The 16,789-nt window shown below is 52.5% G+C and overlaps 2 protein-coding genes across 31 annotated transcripts in view; both read right to left on the bottom strand.

The window, feature by feature from the left end:
- Positions 1 to 4,459: 4,459 nt before the first annotated feature.
- Positions 4,460 to 7,914, bottom strand: ZBTB9 (zinc finger and BTB domain containing 9). The gene is made up of 2 exons (XM_003986025.6): positions 7,143 to 7,914; positions 4,460 to 6,957 (listed from the first exon to the last, which is right to left on the bottom strand). The coding sequence occupies exon 2, from the start codon at positions 6,873 to 6,875 to the stop codon at positions 5,442 to 5,444; it is 1,434 nt and encodes a 477-aa protein (XP_003986074.3). The 5' UTR covers positions 6,876 to 6,957; positions 7,143 to 7,914; the 3' UTR covers positions 4,460 to 5,441.
- A 360-nt stretch (positions 7,915 to 8,274) lies between these two features.
- Positions 8,275 to 16,789, bottom strand: part of SYNGAP1 (synaptic Ras GTPase activating protein 1) — a 34,012-nt gene continuing 25,497 nt past the window's right edge. For 13 of the 30 annotated variants that reach the window (XM_045057393.1, XM_045057396.1, XM_045057400.1 and 10 more), the window contains 3 exons: positions 15,331 to 15,542; positions 14,117 to 14,210; positions 8,275 to 10,211 (listed from right to left, as the gene is read on the bottom strand). In XM_045057393.1, coding sequence (XP_044913328.1) covers positions 10,065 to 10,211; positions 14,117 to 14,210; positions 15,331 to 15,542 — 453 coding nt within the window. In that variant the 3' untranslated portion in view covers positions 8,275 to 10,064. Of the gene's footprint in view, positions 10,212 to 11,267; positions 11,336 to 13,234; positions 13,375 to 13,704; positions 13,845 to 14,116; positions 14,224 to 15,330; positions 15,543 to 16,789 lie in introns of all 30 variants that reach the window. The other 17 variants (XM_045057395.1, XM_023253842.2, XM_045057394.1 and 14 more) reach the window with 15 other exon arrangements.

Here is a 16,789-nt window from a genome sequence, read left to right as displayed (position 1 = left end):
TTATGGCACTGGAATGTAATCTTATGAGGGCAAGCACTGTCCATCATGCCTAAAATAGTACCCACATATAATGGGTAATAGTGGATAGTTGGCATGTACTTACTGAAAAGGAAATGCCAGGAAAGTTTCATGACAAGGTGAAATAAGAGCTAGTAGAACACGTAGCAGCAGTCCCACCTGGGCCTCGTGGTCAGATTTCTAAAGAAAGTGATGTGTCAGCTGATATCTGAAGAGAGAGGGAATTAGCCCACTGAAGACTGTTTCCAGGTAGGTAACTATTCTAGGCAGAGAGATGAGCACGAGGAGCAGAAAAAGCAGAGGCCCGGGGGAGACATGAACGGCAAGAGTGCAGTAATTGGGAGATCATTTGGACTCCATCAAAGAGCAGGAGGTTTAAGCTGGAGAGCTGGCGAAACAGTACTTTATGCTTTAGCGAGAACACTGTGGCCATAGTGTGTGTGGAGTGAGACGTAGAGAGAAGCGAGACAAGACAGGAGGTTGCAGTAACAGTAAAAGAATGCATCGATTTGAAATATTCAGGGGATGGCATTGGTAGGACAGATATGGGAGGTGAGACAGGTGCCCAGGAACACTTCCAGGTCTCAGTCTTACGCATTTAAGTGGATGGGGGAGCTTTTACTAAACCCGGAAACAATGGAGCAGCTGACTTGAGCTGGGGTAGAGTATTCTAGGCATGCTGAGCTTGAGAGGTCTATGAAGTACCTACATAGCTGGTTTAAACATCTGCCTCTCAAGGTGATAATCCTGCCCTTCTCATCAGTGCCAGGTACACAGCAGGCCTTGTTGCCGAAGGAAGGAAAGAAGGAAATCTAAGTGGGTCTGGGGGTCAGGAAAATTGGAGATATAAAATTAAGCGTCATCAGTATTTAAGTGGTTTAACTCAGAAAAGTGGATAAAAATCACCCAGGAATATATAAAGGTGGAAGAGGGCGAAGAGAACCCTGAAGAACTCTCACCTTTATGAGAAAGGTAAAAAATAATGTTCACATCTAATCCTTATTGAGTACCATAATGTTTCATTTCCCCCTCAGTTGAAAATACTTCCCCTTTATATATGTGACCCTTCCCTGAGAGCACTGATCCTGGTAAAGGTGTGGGGAATTAATGTTCTCACTCATAATAACAGCTAACATCTATTGAGTTTACCGAGTGCAAGGCATTGTTGTAAGCACTTTACGTGTATTAATTAATTCTTACAAACCTGCAAGCACGATTAAATGCTAATGAGGAACTCCAGACAGAGAGTGAAGATAACTGGACAGAGGGGACAATTAAAAGAGCAAGGGCTCTGGGAAGGGGGCTAGCCTTGGACAGTAGCAGGGACACCTCTTCCACTACATGGAGGAATGGACAGAGGCAGAGAAGTAGGCTTTTAAGTTTTAAATCTTTAAACACTTAAATCTAAATGCTCAGATCTAAATTCCAAGGCTGCTTGGAGTTTATTTTCCACTTGGTGCAAGGCGCATGGTTACAGGGTGTAAGGAAGGCTTGCCTGTGGCTTGGATAGTAAAGACTGGGGTTCTGTCAACTTCCTTTTTGGTGTTTTGCTGTTTTGTTGTAAAAGAAACCAATCACTTCTGCTCGAGGCAGCCTGTCTAGTCTAAGGGGAGGGAAGGGGTTCTGATGAGCCTAGCACCTCCTGGTGGTGGCCACTCAGGATTGGGGCCTGGTGTTGGCTCTGCCAGGCTGGCCACCAGGCTGCTTCTTCATGGCTTCCAGAGTCAAGACACAGGTGATCGTGCCATTGGAGGCCTGGGGGAGATTCCAAGCGTGTTGGGGACTCCAACACTGTTAGCCATGAACTACTTTGGGAGAGGGGGCTTCCCAAAGAAGCGTGCCCACCAGGTCGGCCCTGGGGAGACAGGGGTGGTGAGGGATGGCTTCCCCAGTACACTGGGCAATTCCATAGAATCTGTTACTGGAAGTGGAACCCAGGTGGCGCTGGTAATAGTCGTGGGTGGCCACGAGTGAGCGAGCTGCTGGAGGGATGGTTGCCATGCTGTCACTTGTGGCCTGGTGGAAGCTTCTGTGCAACCCCTTGTAGTCTTGGGCCCGCGATCCCGGGTGCCAGGGACTGAGACGCTAGGCCAGGGAGTCCATTTACATAGGAGACCGAGGAAGGCTGCTCCACGTGCACGGTGAGGGGTCTACATCCAGATCTTTCGTTATGGAACTTGTTTTTTGTGTAATTCCTAATAACTTAAAAACGATAAAACTCTAAGATGGCATTTTAATTTGCTTGCAGTAGTAATAACAAAGTTCTATGGGGACTGAGGAGAGGGAGGAAGCAATTCTGCCTTAAGTTCTGAGGGCAGAGGTGGAAGTTGGGCAGATTCACCATTTCTTGAATACCTATTAACTGCCAGGGGTATCTGACACCTTAAGGATCCCAAGATGGGCAACAGGTGAAGATTACCTGGGGTGGGCCTCTGTTCCCCTGGGCTGACTAGCACCATTCCCCACTCTTATTCCAGTACCTCAATTTCCCCTTGAGGATTGCACATGCCCACTTTGTTGCCTTGATGGAACATATGTCCAGGGTGCTCTGGCCAGAGGGTGGACCTGAGGCTCTGAGTTCTCTTCCGGGAATTTTTATCTTGAGATAAGTAACACAAGAAATAAGGACTAGATTGGGGTGACTCAGTTAGTTGAGCATCTGACTTCAGGTCATGATCTCACGACTGGTGGGTTCGAGCCCCAGGTCGGGCTCTGTGCTGACATCTTAGAGCTTGGAGCCTGCTTTGGATTCTGTGTCTCCCTCTCTCTGCCCCTCCCCCGCTCTCTTTCTCTCCTTCGAAGATATTAAAAAATAAAAGATAAAAGAATTCTTGGATCATCCCAAAACATATGACCTACAAAAATCCCCCAGGAATTCCTGCTCCCTGAACGCCCAGGGCTTATCCTTATCCAGGTCTTATCCTTCCAAAGGCTGGTCCTTGAGCCCTTCCTTCCATCCCAGGAGCCACCCCACATACTTCCAGATTCCTGTTTTAATAAGGTTAGTCAGAGCCAGCTTCCCTTGCTTGCAACCAAAGGATCCTGCTCAATAGATACACAGGTGGGCCTCATTTTATTGTGCTCCACTTTATTGCACTTTGTGGATACTGCACAAACTAAAGGTTTTTTTACAAACTTGAGGTCTGTAGCAATTCTGTTGAAAGCCTGCAATTAAAGGTCTGGAGCAAGTCTATCGGCACCATTTTTCCAACAGTATTTGCTCGCTTTGGGTCTCTGCATCACATTTTGGTAAATCTTGCAATATTTAAACTTTTTCATTATTAATATATTTGTTACGGTGGTCTGTGATCAGCAATTACCACTTATTGAAAGCTCAGATGATCATTAGCATTTTTTAGCAATAAAGTATTTTTTTAAAGGTATGTACATTTTTTTAGACCTAATGCTACTGCACACTTAACAGGTTACCATAAAAACATAACTGTTATATGCACTGAGAAGCCAAAAATTTCATCTGACTTGCTCCGTTGCAGTGGTCTGGAACCGAACGTGTGATATCGCCGGGGTATGTCTGTAGTCACCTACAGAATGTGTGCCAGAAGAATGGCACGTGGGTGGGATTGTAATTGATCCAAGATTGGTAGCCCTCTCCCTGACCCCCTTCCCAATGTATTCACAGTCCTTACCATGGGGATGGTACCATGGCGTGGCTCTTTAGAGGGGCTGACAGATCACAGCTCGAATTCACCTTCTCAGCCATAAAGTCACATTTTTCAGCCTCTTCTGGGTGCCATACCCAGTAAGATTTTAAGGAACATGCCTTGGGGAAAGCTATCAATCCTGGCCCTACTGTTCTAACTTCAATTCACGTTCACCATTTCAACATCATTGCAGCCACCCACACCGTCACTATACTCTGGTACAGAGTGATCTTTGTGAAACCTCTGCTCATCTGCAAGAGGTCTTCTCTCAGCTTCCTTTATGCCACTACAGTAGCCTGCACTGCCCCCTTTGATGGATGTGTCATACTACATTGTCATTTTTGTCTAGCTTTGGTGGTAGCTGTGAACTTTTGGAGGTCAGAGTATCAGGGTCTAGCACAGTGCTATGCACTAAATGTAGAACAAACCAAACAACCAAATGTTATCGATGATACAAAAAGTCAGGGGAGAGTACAGGTAAAGATCATGTGAACCAACACCTTCAAAAGTAAGAAGACAGGGAACCAGTTAGGAGATATATACCACCTTACAAAAACCAAAAATGACCAGTTCATACTCTGAAAGATAAGGGAACTTACTAGAGATCATTCAGTGGCAGGTCAAGGCCTAGAACCTGGCCCACTGATCTCTGCACCAATGTGAAACCATCCCATTCTTCCCCCATCAACATAGCCCTGCTGCATAAGGAACACATTCAAGTTTTTGCAACTCTGTTTTCATGCTGTCTCTCCCAATAAATTACTCAATCCAGTCCATTGTCAGCTTAGATTTCAGGGCAAAGTTTATTTGAAGAAATTAAGTAACTGTGACAATCTCCCCATTCCAATATCTACTCTTCTCTCTTCTCTCTCTCAAGGGGCTATCGTGTGAGTGGGATGGAAAGGAAGAGTGTGTGGTCCTACTGTGCAGTTACTCTCCAGCCTTCTGTATGCGCTGTCTCAGCCTCTGACAACAGACACTTGTTCAAAACAGTGGTGCTACCCTGAGAGCATTTTAGGTTGGTGGCCACCTCCTGAGTTCACTGGTCACATTCCAATCACTGTGATCAATATATGGGTGATCAGTGGTGGACACAGGTAAACAAGAGGCACAGACTGTTGAGGGAATACCCTCTGTTAAAAAGAGGGTTCTAGGAATGACACCTGGAATGCTCAAGTTTGTTAAAGTGCTCAACTACCACATTAATAGAAGTGCTGGGAAGGTGAGAGAGCAAGTTATGATCTGAGGAGCTTCTGGAAAGATCTAACAAAAGAGAGCACATAAAAAGAACTCTACCTAAATCATTTCAGCAATGACAAGGGCAAAAACACAGAGCTTATTAGTTTCGGAATCACTAGACCTTAGAATCAAACATCCCTACGTGGAGACCAGCTCCTTTAACTCCTCGTGGAGACCAAATGCAACGTTTAATCGTCACGTCTTTTTGCTCTCTTTTCTCAGCAAACTCTTAATCTGAAATCTGGTTTACTGTATGAAAGGTCTATTATGGGCAAGTGATCAAATTATGTATGCCCTATACACCACCTTCTGATGGGGTGGTTAGCAAACCTCGAGATGAGAAAACTGAATTCCCAAATCTGACAGGTCGACGCCCACACTTAAGAACAAGATGTCCAGGACATATCTATTCTCTTGGCATGATTTCAAGATCCGAGAGTGGGGTGCAATGGTGGTGAGGGGAAAGTGTCCATCAGCAGCAGTGGCTCTCCTGCACTAGAAATTAGCGCATGGCCTCAGCAGTCAGTTGTAAGTCCAGTGAGCAGTGGCCCAGCCCTGGCCCTTGCACAGGTCCCGATGGCGAAGGAAACAGGCATGGACTCGGAACCGACGGCCGCAATGGGGGCAGGCATGCAGGGCTCCAGCGTGGGTCTTCATGTGCTCCGTCAGATGGTGCTTCAGCTTGAAGCGCTTATTGCAGACGCCACAGCCAAAGGGCCGAAGGCTGAAGGTCAGCATGATGTGACGGTCACGCTTTGGCTTCACTGCAAACCGCTTCCCACACAAGCAACCGAAGCGTTTTCCATCTGCGGGGGGTGTACCTCCTAACTTCACAGGCCCATGCACAGCCTGTCCTGCCCCCCCAGGTCCCCCACCCCCTGAGAGGATTTCATTCCCATGAAGATCCACTGGTTTCCAGGATGGACCTCCTCCTCCTCCTCCTCCTCCTCCTCCATATGTCGCCCCTGCTCCCGAGGGCAGCAAGAACCCTAGCTCTCCATTCCCTTCAGCGTCCCCTCCAGGAAACACTTTGGTCTCCTCCTTTGCTCCTCCAGATTGAGTTCCACCTGTTGATATCTCTTCTTTAGGCTCAGAGGGCTCCTGCTTAATGTAGAAGACTTTGGGGGGCAGTGCAGTATGAGGGGCAGGAGGCTCGAGGGGTGCACTCTCGCCCTCTGGAACCCTGCGGGGCGTAGTGGATACGGGCAGTGAGTGAGATCCATGAGGGCAGGGAAAGCTCCCTGATACTCTCGGGGGCTGAGGAGTCTGGGCGGGTGCTGTTGACGCCTGGTCCTCCTCCTCCTCCTCCTCTTCTTCCTCCTCCTCCTCCTCCTCTTCTTCAACTTGAATCTGTAACACATCGCCCAGTTCGCTCCCCTCCCCTAAAACCGGGCTCTCGGTAGAAGTGGAAGACTGCACTGGGGTCTGGAAAGGGGAAGAGCGAATGCACCAGCCTCCTGGAGAGGATGTGGTGGAAGGAAGTGTGTGGTAAGAGGTCGCCCCCCGGGCTGAAATTCCACCACCTGAGTTTTCTAGTTCTCTAAGAATCTCTGAGCACTGATCTACTACTTGCCACATCTGCAGGCCACTGGCCACGAGGAGGTGGGCAGGGAGAGCATCCAGTGGCAGACGGAGGCGCCCGGAATAAATGAGCTGGAGCAGCCCCTCGAAGGCATCGGCTTCAATGACGCTGGGCAGAGTGAGACGTGGCGCATCCCCCAGAAGAAGTTTGTCATGGAAGTAAGGAGAGGCAGCAGCCAACACTGCTTTGTGAGCCCTAAGTTCCCGGCCCTGCACCAAGAGGGACACATCACAGAACTTGCCCTCTAGCCTGTGGCGGTTCAGGGCTTCCAGCAGCAGGGAGCTATGCTGCGGGAACTCGATCTGGATCGTCCGCGGGGCTGGGTTGCAGATCGGGGAGGGGGGGACGGGAGGCAAAGGCGTCGAGGTATCCATATGGCCTCCTCAGAGAGAGAGATCCCAGAGGATCGAATACGGGAGATGAGGGGCTGGGGGCGGAGCCCACGCGGGACGAAGGCTGTGGAGGAAAGAGACGGGGGTCACAGAAGCTCTGGGTAAGGGGAACCACGTCTCCTCACACAGCACTCGCCTCCCCAACCCAACATGTGGAAACTTTGCAGTCAGTGGCGATTTCCGCAGATCAATCCCGCGCACTCCCCCACCAAGGAAATAAGAACTAAACAACCACAGCAAAAGACCAACCGGGGTTTAACTTCCAGGGCCTGTGAAGGAGGATGAGGAGGTCCTTCCAGCCACGCGCCTGACCTCGCCGGCCCCCGACGGCTCCTGCCCTCCGCTCCGCTCCTTCTCACGGTGCCCTGAGAGCCCGGCTCCCGGGAAGCCGCGGCCACCGGGAGACCTTGAGTGATGGCCGAGAGGCCCTTCCCGCCGCCACGCCCCCGCCGGTACACACGCGGCTCTGGACCAGAGTGCCTTTGCGGCCACCTCGCCGTCCCAGGCCGGAAGCCACCGCCTTCCCGCCGGACGCCAACGCCGGGTGGTGGGCGGTGCCAGAGCCGCAGCCAATCGGAGGGCAGTGGCCTAAAAGCCTCGTGTTGATTGGTTGCGCGGGCGAGAAGGCGGGGCTAGCAGCAGGTCGCTGGCCCCTACGCGGCTGCGGGTGGGGTGGCCTCTACTGGGGGAGGACCGCAAGCCAGACCTCCGGAGAGCACAGCTCGGAAGGAGGGGGGAGACTCAAAAGTCGTAGGGTGATTAAATGTAGCGCCCGTCCCCCGGTAGGTGCTGAGAAGGCGAGTTTAATTCGGTACCTACTGTGCGGGCCACGTACTGTCCACACATCTCCTTGTATCCTCCCCCAGCCCTGGAAGATAGATGTCGCGATCCTCAGTTTTCTTGGGGGAAACCGAGGCTGCCAAGTGACGGGTCTGGGATTGGAACTCAGATTTGCTGAGGCACCAAGTTCTTTCCTCCATTCCGTACGGTAGCATTTTAACCAGCAATTAAATAAACCTTATTTCTAGGTGATCACTAAACGTGTGTGTGTGTGTGTGTGTGTGTGTGTGTGTGTGTGTGTGTGTGTGTAACATAACTTGGAATTTATCAGATACTGTTCCTGTTCCTTGGCCTCTTTACTCCTTCGGGTTAAGTGGAGCAGTGCGGAGGAGAGACCTAGATTGGGTAAGCTTGGCCAGTGCAAACCCCCTGCTCAAAAACACAGTAGTCTCATCGCTGGGTGGGAGAGAGATTCTGGGGAATACCGTGGCATCACGCAGAGATATAGTTTCTTCCAGCAGGTCACCTTCCTATGAAAAAGCAGATCCCGTCACTTGCTGGTCTGTCTGGAAGTCGCAGCTTAGGAAAATCAGTACAGCGATAAAAGAACAATCTCCGTTTATTAAACATGATTTTTCTGTTTCACCACACACTCCAGAAAAAAAGGAAATGGGGCTGGGAGTGGAGAAAAAGGGATAGTGGTGAAGGACAGAGAAGGCTGGGAGTGGGGTGGGACAGGGTGGGGAGGGAGAACGAGAAAACAAAATAAAACAAGTAGGAAGAGCATCTCCCTACCCTTAGGGTGGTGGAGGGGGAGGGACGCGTGGGGGGGGAGGGGGCCAGGAAGCTCTGTACAGAGGGGTTGCCCCCAGCCCACACACACACACCCCCGATATGTACAGTACAAACCCCAGATAATTACAACAGCCAAAGAGAAGAGGAAAGAGGATCCAGGGGTAGGGTCTGAGGTTGGGAAAGCAAGGAGAGGGCACAGGGATAAAATTTCACATATTTACAACTTTTATATAAGTATAAATTTGGCCCCGGCTGGGTGTATGTGTGTAGGGGGATGGGACTGAAGGGGAACTGTCCATACAAAAGAAAGAAGGGTGAAGTCTGGAAAGAGTCTCAATACCAAACGCAAGAAGGGATGAGGGGGCAAGGCTGGGTAGGGGACAGCAGTCAGGGAAGAGGGGGTGCCAAGGAGGGGCTTCTCCCCTCCCATGACCTACCCACCCTAAACCCCATCCATCCTACCTCCCCTATCCCGCCAGAGAGCTATGTACAGAGAAACACCGAAAAATTGTGGAGCTGGCGGGAGGGAGGGAGGTGGAGGGAGATTGGGGAGGGGGGAGGATGAGAGGGAAGCCCAGCCCTGTCCTACCTCCCCCGGGGGGGGGACAGAGTCATGGAAGGGGGCCCCCAACACCCCTCCTCCAACACAGGTCCCCCCACCCTGGGGGAGAGAGACATGGCTTTTCCTAGAGTAAGTTCCCCCCTCCCCCTGGGAGTAGAGACCAAGAAGAGAGAGGGGGAGGGACAAGGGGGGCTGTGTGTGTCAGGGTAGGACAGATCAACTAGTCTGTCCTCCCTAACATACACATCCTCCTAGACCCTAACCCCTCACCCTAACCTCAATTCCACCCCACCCAACACACTGGGGGAGGGGGGGGCATAAGCCCCCTCACCCCGCTCTGGGACCAGCCAAGAGCAGATCAGGTGTGGGAGGAAGGGGAGATGACTCCCATTCCCCCCTTGCCGCCCCCTCCCTGCCCCGGTGGCCCCTCCACCCCATCTGGGTTCTGGGTGGGGAGGGAGTAAATTTAAGAGTAGTAGGAGGAGAAGGAGTTTGTGCGTGCTGAGCCCCCCCAGACGCTCCTGAGAAATCAAGGGGTAATAGGGCCCCCTCACCTGGGGTCCCCTCCCCATAACAAGGGGGACAGGGGAGGCCAAAATGGGGCGGTGGAGGGGAGTTAGATTGTCAGCTCTGGTTACTGCTAAAAAATCACCCTGAAGTTGAAAGTTTGGAGGTGCCACACCCCCAGGGTGGGGGCGAGGGTCTGTCCCCCAGTGCTCAGGGGAACGATGAGGCAGAGGATGGGGATAGCACCCCGGAGTGAAGGGGTCTGTATGGGGTAGGTGGTGTCCTGGGGCAAGGGTCCCTGGGGGTCACAGGGGGCAGCACCCCAACAGGAAGGAAAAGGGGACAGCTAAGGGTCCCCACTCTCCCCCCTGGAAATGGTGCGGTGGGGGTGGGGGATTGATGCCCCCCAAGGAGGCATTCAGGGAGGCAATCCCGCTGTCCCTCGGCGATATCCAGTCCTGGTGGTGGGTGCTGTTCCAGGGTGGGGTGCATGGGGAAGGAGAAGAAGGTCTGTGATGCTGGGTGGGCTAGTGGTCTGCGGTGTTTCGGAACTCGCCGTTCTCGGTGATCTGCAGCCGGGGTGGGGGGGGCGGTGCTGGGGGGGCCAGGCCGTTCCAAGGTGGGGCCAGCGTCACACGCGGGTTTGTTGGACCCAAGGGGGGAAGCTGCCTCTCCTGCAAGACACCAAAGAGGAGAGCGCGGACTTATTGAGACGCTTCGCGGGGGCCTGGGTGTCAGCCCCCTTAGCCGTAGCCTCCCCCATAGCCAGCCCATTCCATAAATCATGTCCTCCCACCTTCCCCCAAGACAACCCCCCACCCCCGTCCTCCTATTGTGTTTCTCACCTGCAGTAGAAGTTACATCTTCTGGGATCAGGGAGAAGTGAATCTCACCCCAGACTCCTAATGGGCCTTCCAACCCAGGGAGTCATACCGGGAAACCAGTCAAAAGAAACAAGTTCCTACCTTACCCCCAACCTAAACCCTTGCATCTTCCCCCTACCCAGCCTCCCTCCTCCTCTTGGAACCCCCTCCCAGCCCACCCCCAATCCGAGGTAGGAACTTTGTATTGAGGGAACAAGGGGAGGCAGTACAGCAAAACCTCATTAATCCAGACCCCCATGGATTTGGAATTTTTTCATAATTTGAACAAAAACTGGGCTTGAGTTTTCCTTTATCTATGAAGAAAGGGCGTGCTAAGCACATTAATAGTGGAAACGTGTCTGTAGGAGGGTACGAGCAAACAGACTTCTGAATCCTATCTATTCATTAACGCATGCTCCCTGAGGGCCTGGAGTGGAAAAGCCTTGTTCACCGAGTTCTACTTACTGTACGTATTTTGAAGACATGCATTTCATTAAATGTTAGACACTGTTATTCAGTTTTGTCACTTATTCAGAGTGGCCATCTTCCCAATATAACACTCCAAATTAGAGAGGTTTAACTGTACTGGGCTGGGGTGGGGGGGCGGGAGGGGGGGAGGGGGGATTCAGGGAAGTCATGTGGGATGGTAAAAACATCGTGGGAGGGCTGCCTCTCTCTCCTGCTAAGGGCAGAAATGACTGGGAGCTTCTGCAGAGGCACAGCATGCCACAATCTCCGCATCCCCAGGAAGCAGAACTGCTTCATTCCTTTCCGCCCCCAGGATCCTTTCAATCCCTCTGCCTGGGATCCCAGTTAGAGGGTGAGGGGTATCAGACCCTCCTCCCACCCCTGGTCCTATTCTATCACCTCCTCCTGCTCCTGGACCAGCTCCTGGCTTCTGGCTCCTGCTCTCAGCTCTGGCTGCTGTTCCTCCGCTAGGAGAGAAGAAAGCCACCTGTTCTATACTTCTGGTTGCTCATTTGGCTTTTTAAAATACAGGCACAGAATTAGTTTTTAAGTCAATGGCTAAATTGCAGAGGGACCAATACCTAAGAGTGATTTAGAAAGTGTCCAGGGGTGCCTGGGTGGCTCTCAGCTGATTAAGCATTTGCCTCTTGATCTCGGCTCAGATCATGATCTCACAGTCTGTGAGACTGAGACCCATGTCAGACTCTGCGCTGACAGTGCAGAGCCTGCTTGGGATTCTCTCTTTTCCTCTCTTTCTGCCCCTCCATCCTGCTCATTATGCATGTGCGCGCGCGCTCTCTCTCTCTCTCTCTCTCAAAATAAATAAATACACTTAAAAAAATGTTAAAAAAAAAAAAAAACGCATCCAAATTGTTTCCTGGGCCACAGGGCATTTAGGCCTAGCAGCCTGGTTCTGCGTAACCGTATCTCTATAGGATACAAAACATTCCCAGTAGAGGCTCCCAGATCAGCTCTCCCTTTCAAATCAAAGACCTCACCTCTCAGAAGGTCACCAAACCCTCAGCCTTAAGCAAAGCTCCCCTCTTAGCTTGCTGAGCATCTTGCACACTTTCCCCAAGTCAGCAAGAGAGGAAATTACGTATGGTAGGGGATCCTGAGTGTGGCAGGAGAGCAGGGAAGGGAACCTCAGATTCCCTTCCCTCTGCCTGTCTGCTGGCAACAGAACACAGGCATGCCCCCTACACCCCCATGGACCCAAATTTAGAAAGTAGATAAATTAGGGCGCCGTTATTCATTTTACAAAAGAATTCGCGGCAGGAGTCCTGCAAGTGGTGAGGTCCCCTGGTGACTCGTAGCATCTGTTTGCAGATCACTAACTACTTTGACGGAGAGGCTGGGCAGGCAGAGAGTTAAAATTACAGTGTGAGGAGCCACTGCCCACTGCAGGTCAATCCCGCAGAAAAGAAAGCACCCCAGAAATGGTATCAGTGGCTGACAGGTTCCCATTTACTGGGTTTTAGGTAGGACCGCGTGTCCGGCAAGGCCCCTGGGTGGCGGGAGATGGGGGGGTGAGCTCCGATAAGGACGGACAGGTTATTTAACATGCTGTTCCCGGCATCTCTGCCTAGAAATCCACATGGCTACTGAGCCCATGATCTTATCTAGGAAGACGGCTCACCCCACTTCCAACTCCCACGCCACATGGGCCCGTCTGCACCCTAACATCTGTCAGGGCTCTTTTTTTGTTTCTCCTTGTTCCACTCACCCTGCCTAGTATCCTGACATCCTGAACAGCATTCTTTTCAGCCCCCCCAAAAGTCTTCCTGAGTCAGTTGCCCATTCCTAACTCTCACCCATTGGGGCCCAACAGGAGCTACAGATCCCTTCCACTCAGATATAAGGGAGGAGGAAGAGAAACGGGTGAGGGGTAGAAGGAGGGATGGAGAACGGAGGTTAGGGAAGGAAGGGGAAACCCCCACCTACCTGCTGCAGTCAGCACAGCCCCTCTAGCCAGGGTCCCCCAACCCATCATCACCGCCACCCCTTAACAAAGCCCACCCCCAAAGTCCCAACTCCCAAGGACGCTCTGGTGAAATGGGGGGTGACAGACATACACCGGAGAGGCAGAGGGAGAGGACCGAGAGGAGGTTGGGCGGCGGGTTTTGTAGGAGAGATCTGGGGATGTGCCAGGCCTGTCCAGGGCAAAATGCTTGGTGTTGGCGGGGTGTCACTGAGCATTTCTGGGAGCAGCAGGGAGTGCTCTCTTTGGGCAGTGCCTTGGGAGCCGGGTCTGTGCAGGAGGTGTCAGGAGGGTAGGGTCTGTGGAGGTTCTCGGGTGTGGAGGGCAGCAGTGAGGGTGGGGAGAGGCTCCAGAGAGTTGGAGGGGAGCGGGCTTCACGACCAACCTGCAGTGGTCCGGAGTCACCTCCCCCTGTGTCCTCCGCCCGTGGTCAAAGCGGAACCAGGAGAATTACCTGATGAGGAGCTGCAGGGGGAGAGAGTGGGGTCACGGGGTCAGGAGCCTTGGCGGTGGTGGTGGGGAAGCCTGGCGGTCAGAGCAGAGGAAGGAGGAGCATGGGTGGGAAAGTGAGCAGAACTGGGGTGAGCAAGGGGTAAGGGTGCAGGAGGGAGGTCCTACAAGCTGGCTGAGGAGAGAGGGAGGGCGGCAGGGAGCTGGAGGGCTAGACAGGTGTGAGGACCAGAGGGAGGGATTTTCATACTGAGGGAAGGAGAGCTTTCAAGGTGAGAGGGGCCTTCAAGAGCTGAAGAGTCAGAAGAGGAAGCTATTAGGGAGTTGCCCAGGAGACAGGAAAATTGGGGAGCCAAGAGAACAGAGGTGATGGGGACCATTCAGAGCCTGGGAACTGGAACTCACCCTGCCCTGTGCTCTAGTCTAGTCAACTGCAGCCTCTAGCGCTTCTGGCCCAAGATGAGCTCAGAGGAAGTTGAACTCCCGAGGTGAACAGGTGCAGGCACAGACAGGGCAGGGGTGCCAGGAACTGGGTGGGGTGGGGTCTGGGGGCAGAGAGACTGAGGTTCTGGTGGAGATTCCGAGACCCAGGGAGGAGCGGGAGAGACGGGGTAGGAAGGCACAGGGGTGGGGCTGACACTGCCAGGAGTGACAAAGGCACAGACGATGGGATGAAGATGGGGTCACCGGGGAGCACAAACGGAGGACAGTGGGAGACAGATGGTGATGGGGCCGGGTGGCTGGTGCAGTGAGTGCACGAAGGACAGTGGGATGGATGGGGATGGGACACGGAGAAGATAAATGACATTGTAATTTCCACCTGAGCGTCGAGCAGCCTCTTCTTGGGTTCGGGCAGCGGCTCAGGCATGGCGGGGTGGTCCCGGCGCAGCTCCTCCTCCACCAGCATCAGCCTGAAGGGACGGGCTTCAGTGGGGTTAGTGGCGGGCACGGGCTTGGAGCCTGCCGGTGGAACTCCTGATCCTGGGGAACCCCTGCAGCTCTCTGGAAAAGCCTGGGAGTCCTTCTCCTCTGCCCTCGAATCCTTCCGTCATTATGACCCAAAAGACACCCTGCAGTAACCTTCCTCTCAAGGACTCTCCCGTGCTAAGGACAGCTTTCTGGGCCTCGAAGACCTCCACCACGCAGACACCCCCGGCACTCCGTCCTCCCACTCAGGATGGTGCCCTCCCACTGCCCCTCTGTAGCTGAGCTTCTGCATTTCCCATTCCATGTCCCTGAACCCAGGCCATCTCCAGTACAGCCCCTGGGACACCCCTAGCCCAAGAACAGTGTCGACAATCATCATTCCCCGCATCTCCCTGCCTTTGATGAAGGCTCTCAAGGTGATTTCTCGCCAAGGATATCAATTAGAGAAGGGTTTGAAAACAAGTTTCAAGTCAGGCCTTTCTCCTTCTAATCAATCTTACTCAAAAATACATTCAGAGTGAACCAAAGTGGGATTGGCCCTGATTTGAGCGGGGCGTGGGGTCCCAGGACAGCTAACCACCTTGCCAGGATACCTTCTTTGGAGGGCAGGGCTTGGCAGAGCAGTGCAAGTGTGCACGCACTCCACTCAAAGGAGGGTCATTCACTTTCTAACAGAGCACCTTTTCAAGGCTGAAGAGAAAGGGTTTACCGAGGATGGGGATAGCCAGGGGCTGCTCTGGCTGGGGCTCTCTGCCTCACTTTGGGGAGAACATCACAGGCTAGGTTGATAATAACCAGTGGGAGGCTGCAGCCTAGGCTGGGGCCAGACACATAGTAATGGACGGTAACAAGCACATTTTCCAAGGGCATCAAAGGTCAATCTCTCAGGAGAGAGATCAGGGTTTGGGAGAGGAACACTTGTGCACTAAGCAAGAGGTTTCTCCCCATCGGGTGACCGGTGAATGGGTGGCAATCTCTGGGAGTCGGGTGGTGGGCTTTCCTCATGGGACCCTGAGTTTGGGGCTTGAGGCTAAAAGGGGGAGCTCACTGGCTCTCTTCAGCCTCAGGTTCTCCCTTGCTACCCCTCCCCAGGCCGCCCCTCACCTGCCAATGATGCTCTTGATCTGCGAATCCTTCTCCACCTGCTGCTGCCTTAGCCTCTTCTCGCTCTGCTCCAGTCTGGCCTGATACTGCATCAAGATTTTGCTGGTCTGCTCTTCCTGGGACAGCAGCCTCCGCTCATACTCTTCTAGCTTCCGGTTGGACATGTGCAGCCGCTCCTTCAGTGAGTGGATCTCCTCCTCATACTCCTTCACCTGCCCGCCGGGCACACGACCCCGCACTGTGAGGGGTGCCTCACCCTGACCCCACCACCCAGTCTCCATCCTTGCCTACCAAGCAGCCACTGCATGGTGAGGGACATCCCAGCTGGCTTCTCCAGACCCTTCCCTGCCTGCTCATCATACCAGACATAGTAGCTTCTGAGAAGGCCCTTCCACGGAGCCAAGGCTCCTTTAAAATGGACCAAGGTCATATGCTCCTACACCGAGAAGCACAGACCCGCCATCACATGTAAATCTGGACACGTGAGGACCCACACAGACTCACGGACACACCTTGAAGGACTGTGCACAGAAATTAAACATTAAGGTGACTCTTCAACCCAACCAGGGCACATTAGGGAGACCCAGGAAGAAAAGACATCAGATAAGAAGAGGCGATGTGGGGTCAGGGGTCTGGGCTTCAAACAAGTCGAGGATGAGAATCTAGGAATGCCTCTCTGTTGATAATGATCCTGGAATTCTGGGGCTGGAAGAGCACAGCAGAGTCATTTTTATCTGCCCTGTTGGCTCTAGAGCCTAGAGCTGTGCTATCTGATACAGTAGCCACTCGCCACATGTGGCTATTTAAAATAAAAAAAAAATTAAAAATTCAGTTCCTTGGTTGCATCAGCCACGTGTGGCCAGTGGCTACCACGCTGGACGGTGCAAATCACAGGACACTTCCCATTACTGCAGAAAGTTCCACTGGACGGTACTAGTCTAGAGCCTTCATCAACAAAAATATCTCACCCAAGCCATAGAACAGAAAAAATGACTTGGGAGAGTATTTTCTCATTCTCCAGAGAGAATACATACATAACGAAGCCCATTCTAGATGCAAAGCAGAGATGTTATATATTACCTGAGCTGGCTACCTTGATGCATCAGAGCTTAACTCTCTTATGGAACTTGCTACACCGAGTCCACCTAGATCAGTCCCGACATTTTCTTATGCTCAAAGACCACATGCCCCAAGAAACCTCTCTCTGCACCACCCAGGTTGGAGTCAGACATTCTTCACAATAACCTAATCTTACAGCTACCCTCTTCTTCAGAGCCCTTGGAGCAACAGCTTCCCCAAGGAACTTTCTGCTAAATCATCTGTGTGTGCCCCTGAGCTCTTGCTGTCTTTTGCTCTGGGCATCACCAAGCTGAGAGTCCAGATGGTTTTTCCACACACAGGCCAAGTCATGCCACTTTCCAACACCGACCCTCTGTCACCCTATGCCCACAGGACAATG

The sequence above is a fragment of the Felis catus genome, chromosome B2 (genome assembly GCF_018350175.1).
Source record: "Felis catus isolate Fca126 chromosome B2, F.catus_Fca126_mat1.0, whole genome shotgun sequence".
NCBI classification, from domain to species: domain Eukaryota; kingdom Metazoa; phylum Chordata; class Mammalia; order Carnivora; family Felidae; genus Felis; species Felis catus.
The sequence above is the reverse complement of the archived record's forward strand: the minus strand, read 5'-3'. Positions and strand labels throughout refer to the sequence as shown.

Excerpts from the sequence above, each read along its gene's own strand:
- ZBTB9 (XM_003986025.6), bottom strand. The coding sequence starts at position 6,875 with ATGGATACCTCGACGCCTTTGCCTCCCGTCCCCCCCTCCCCGATCTGC.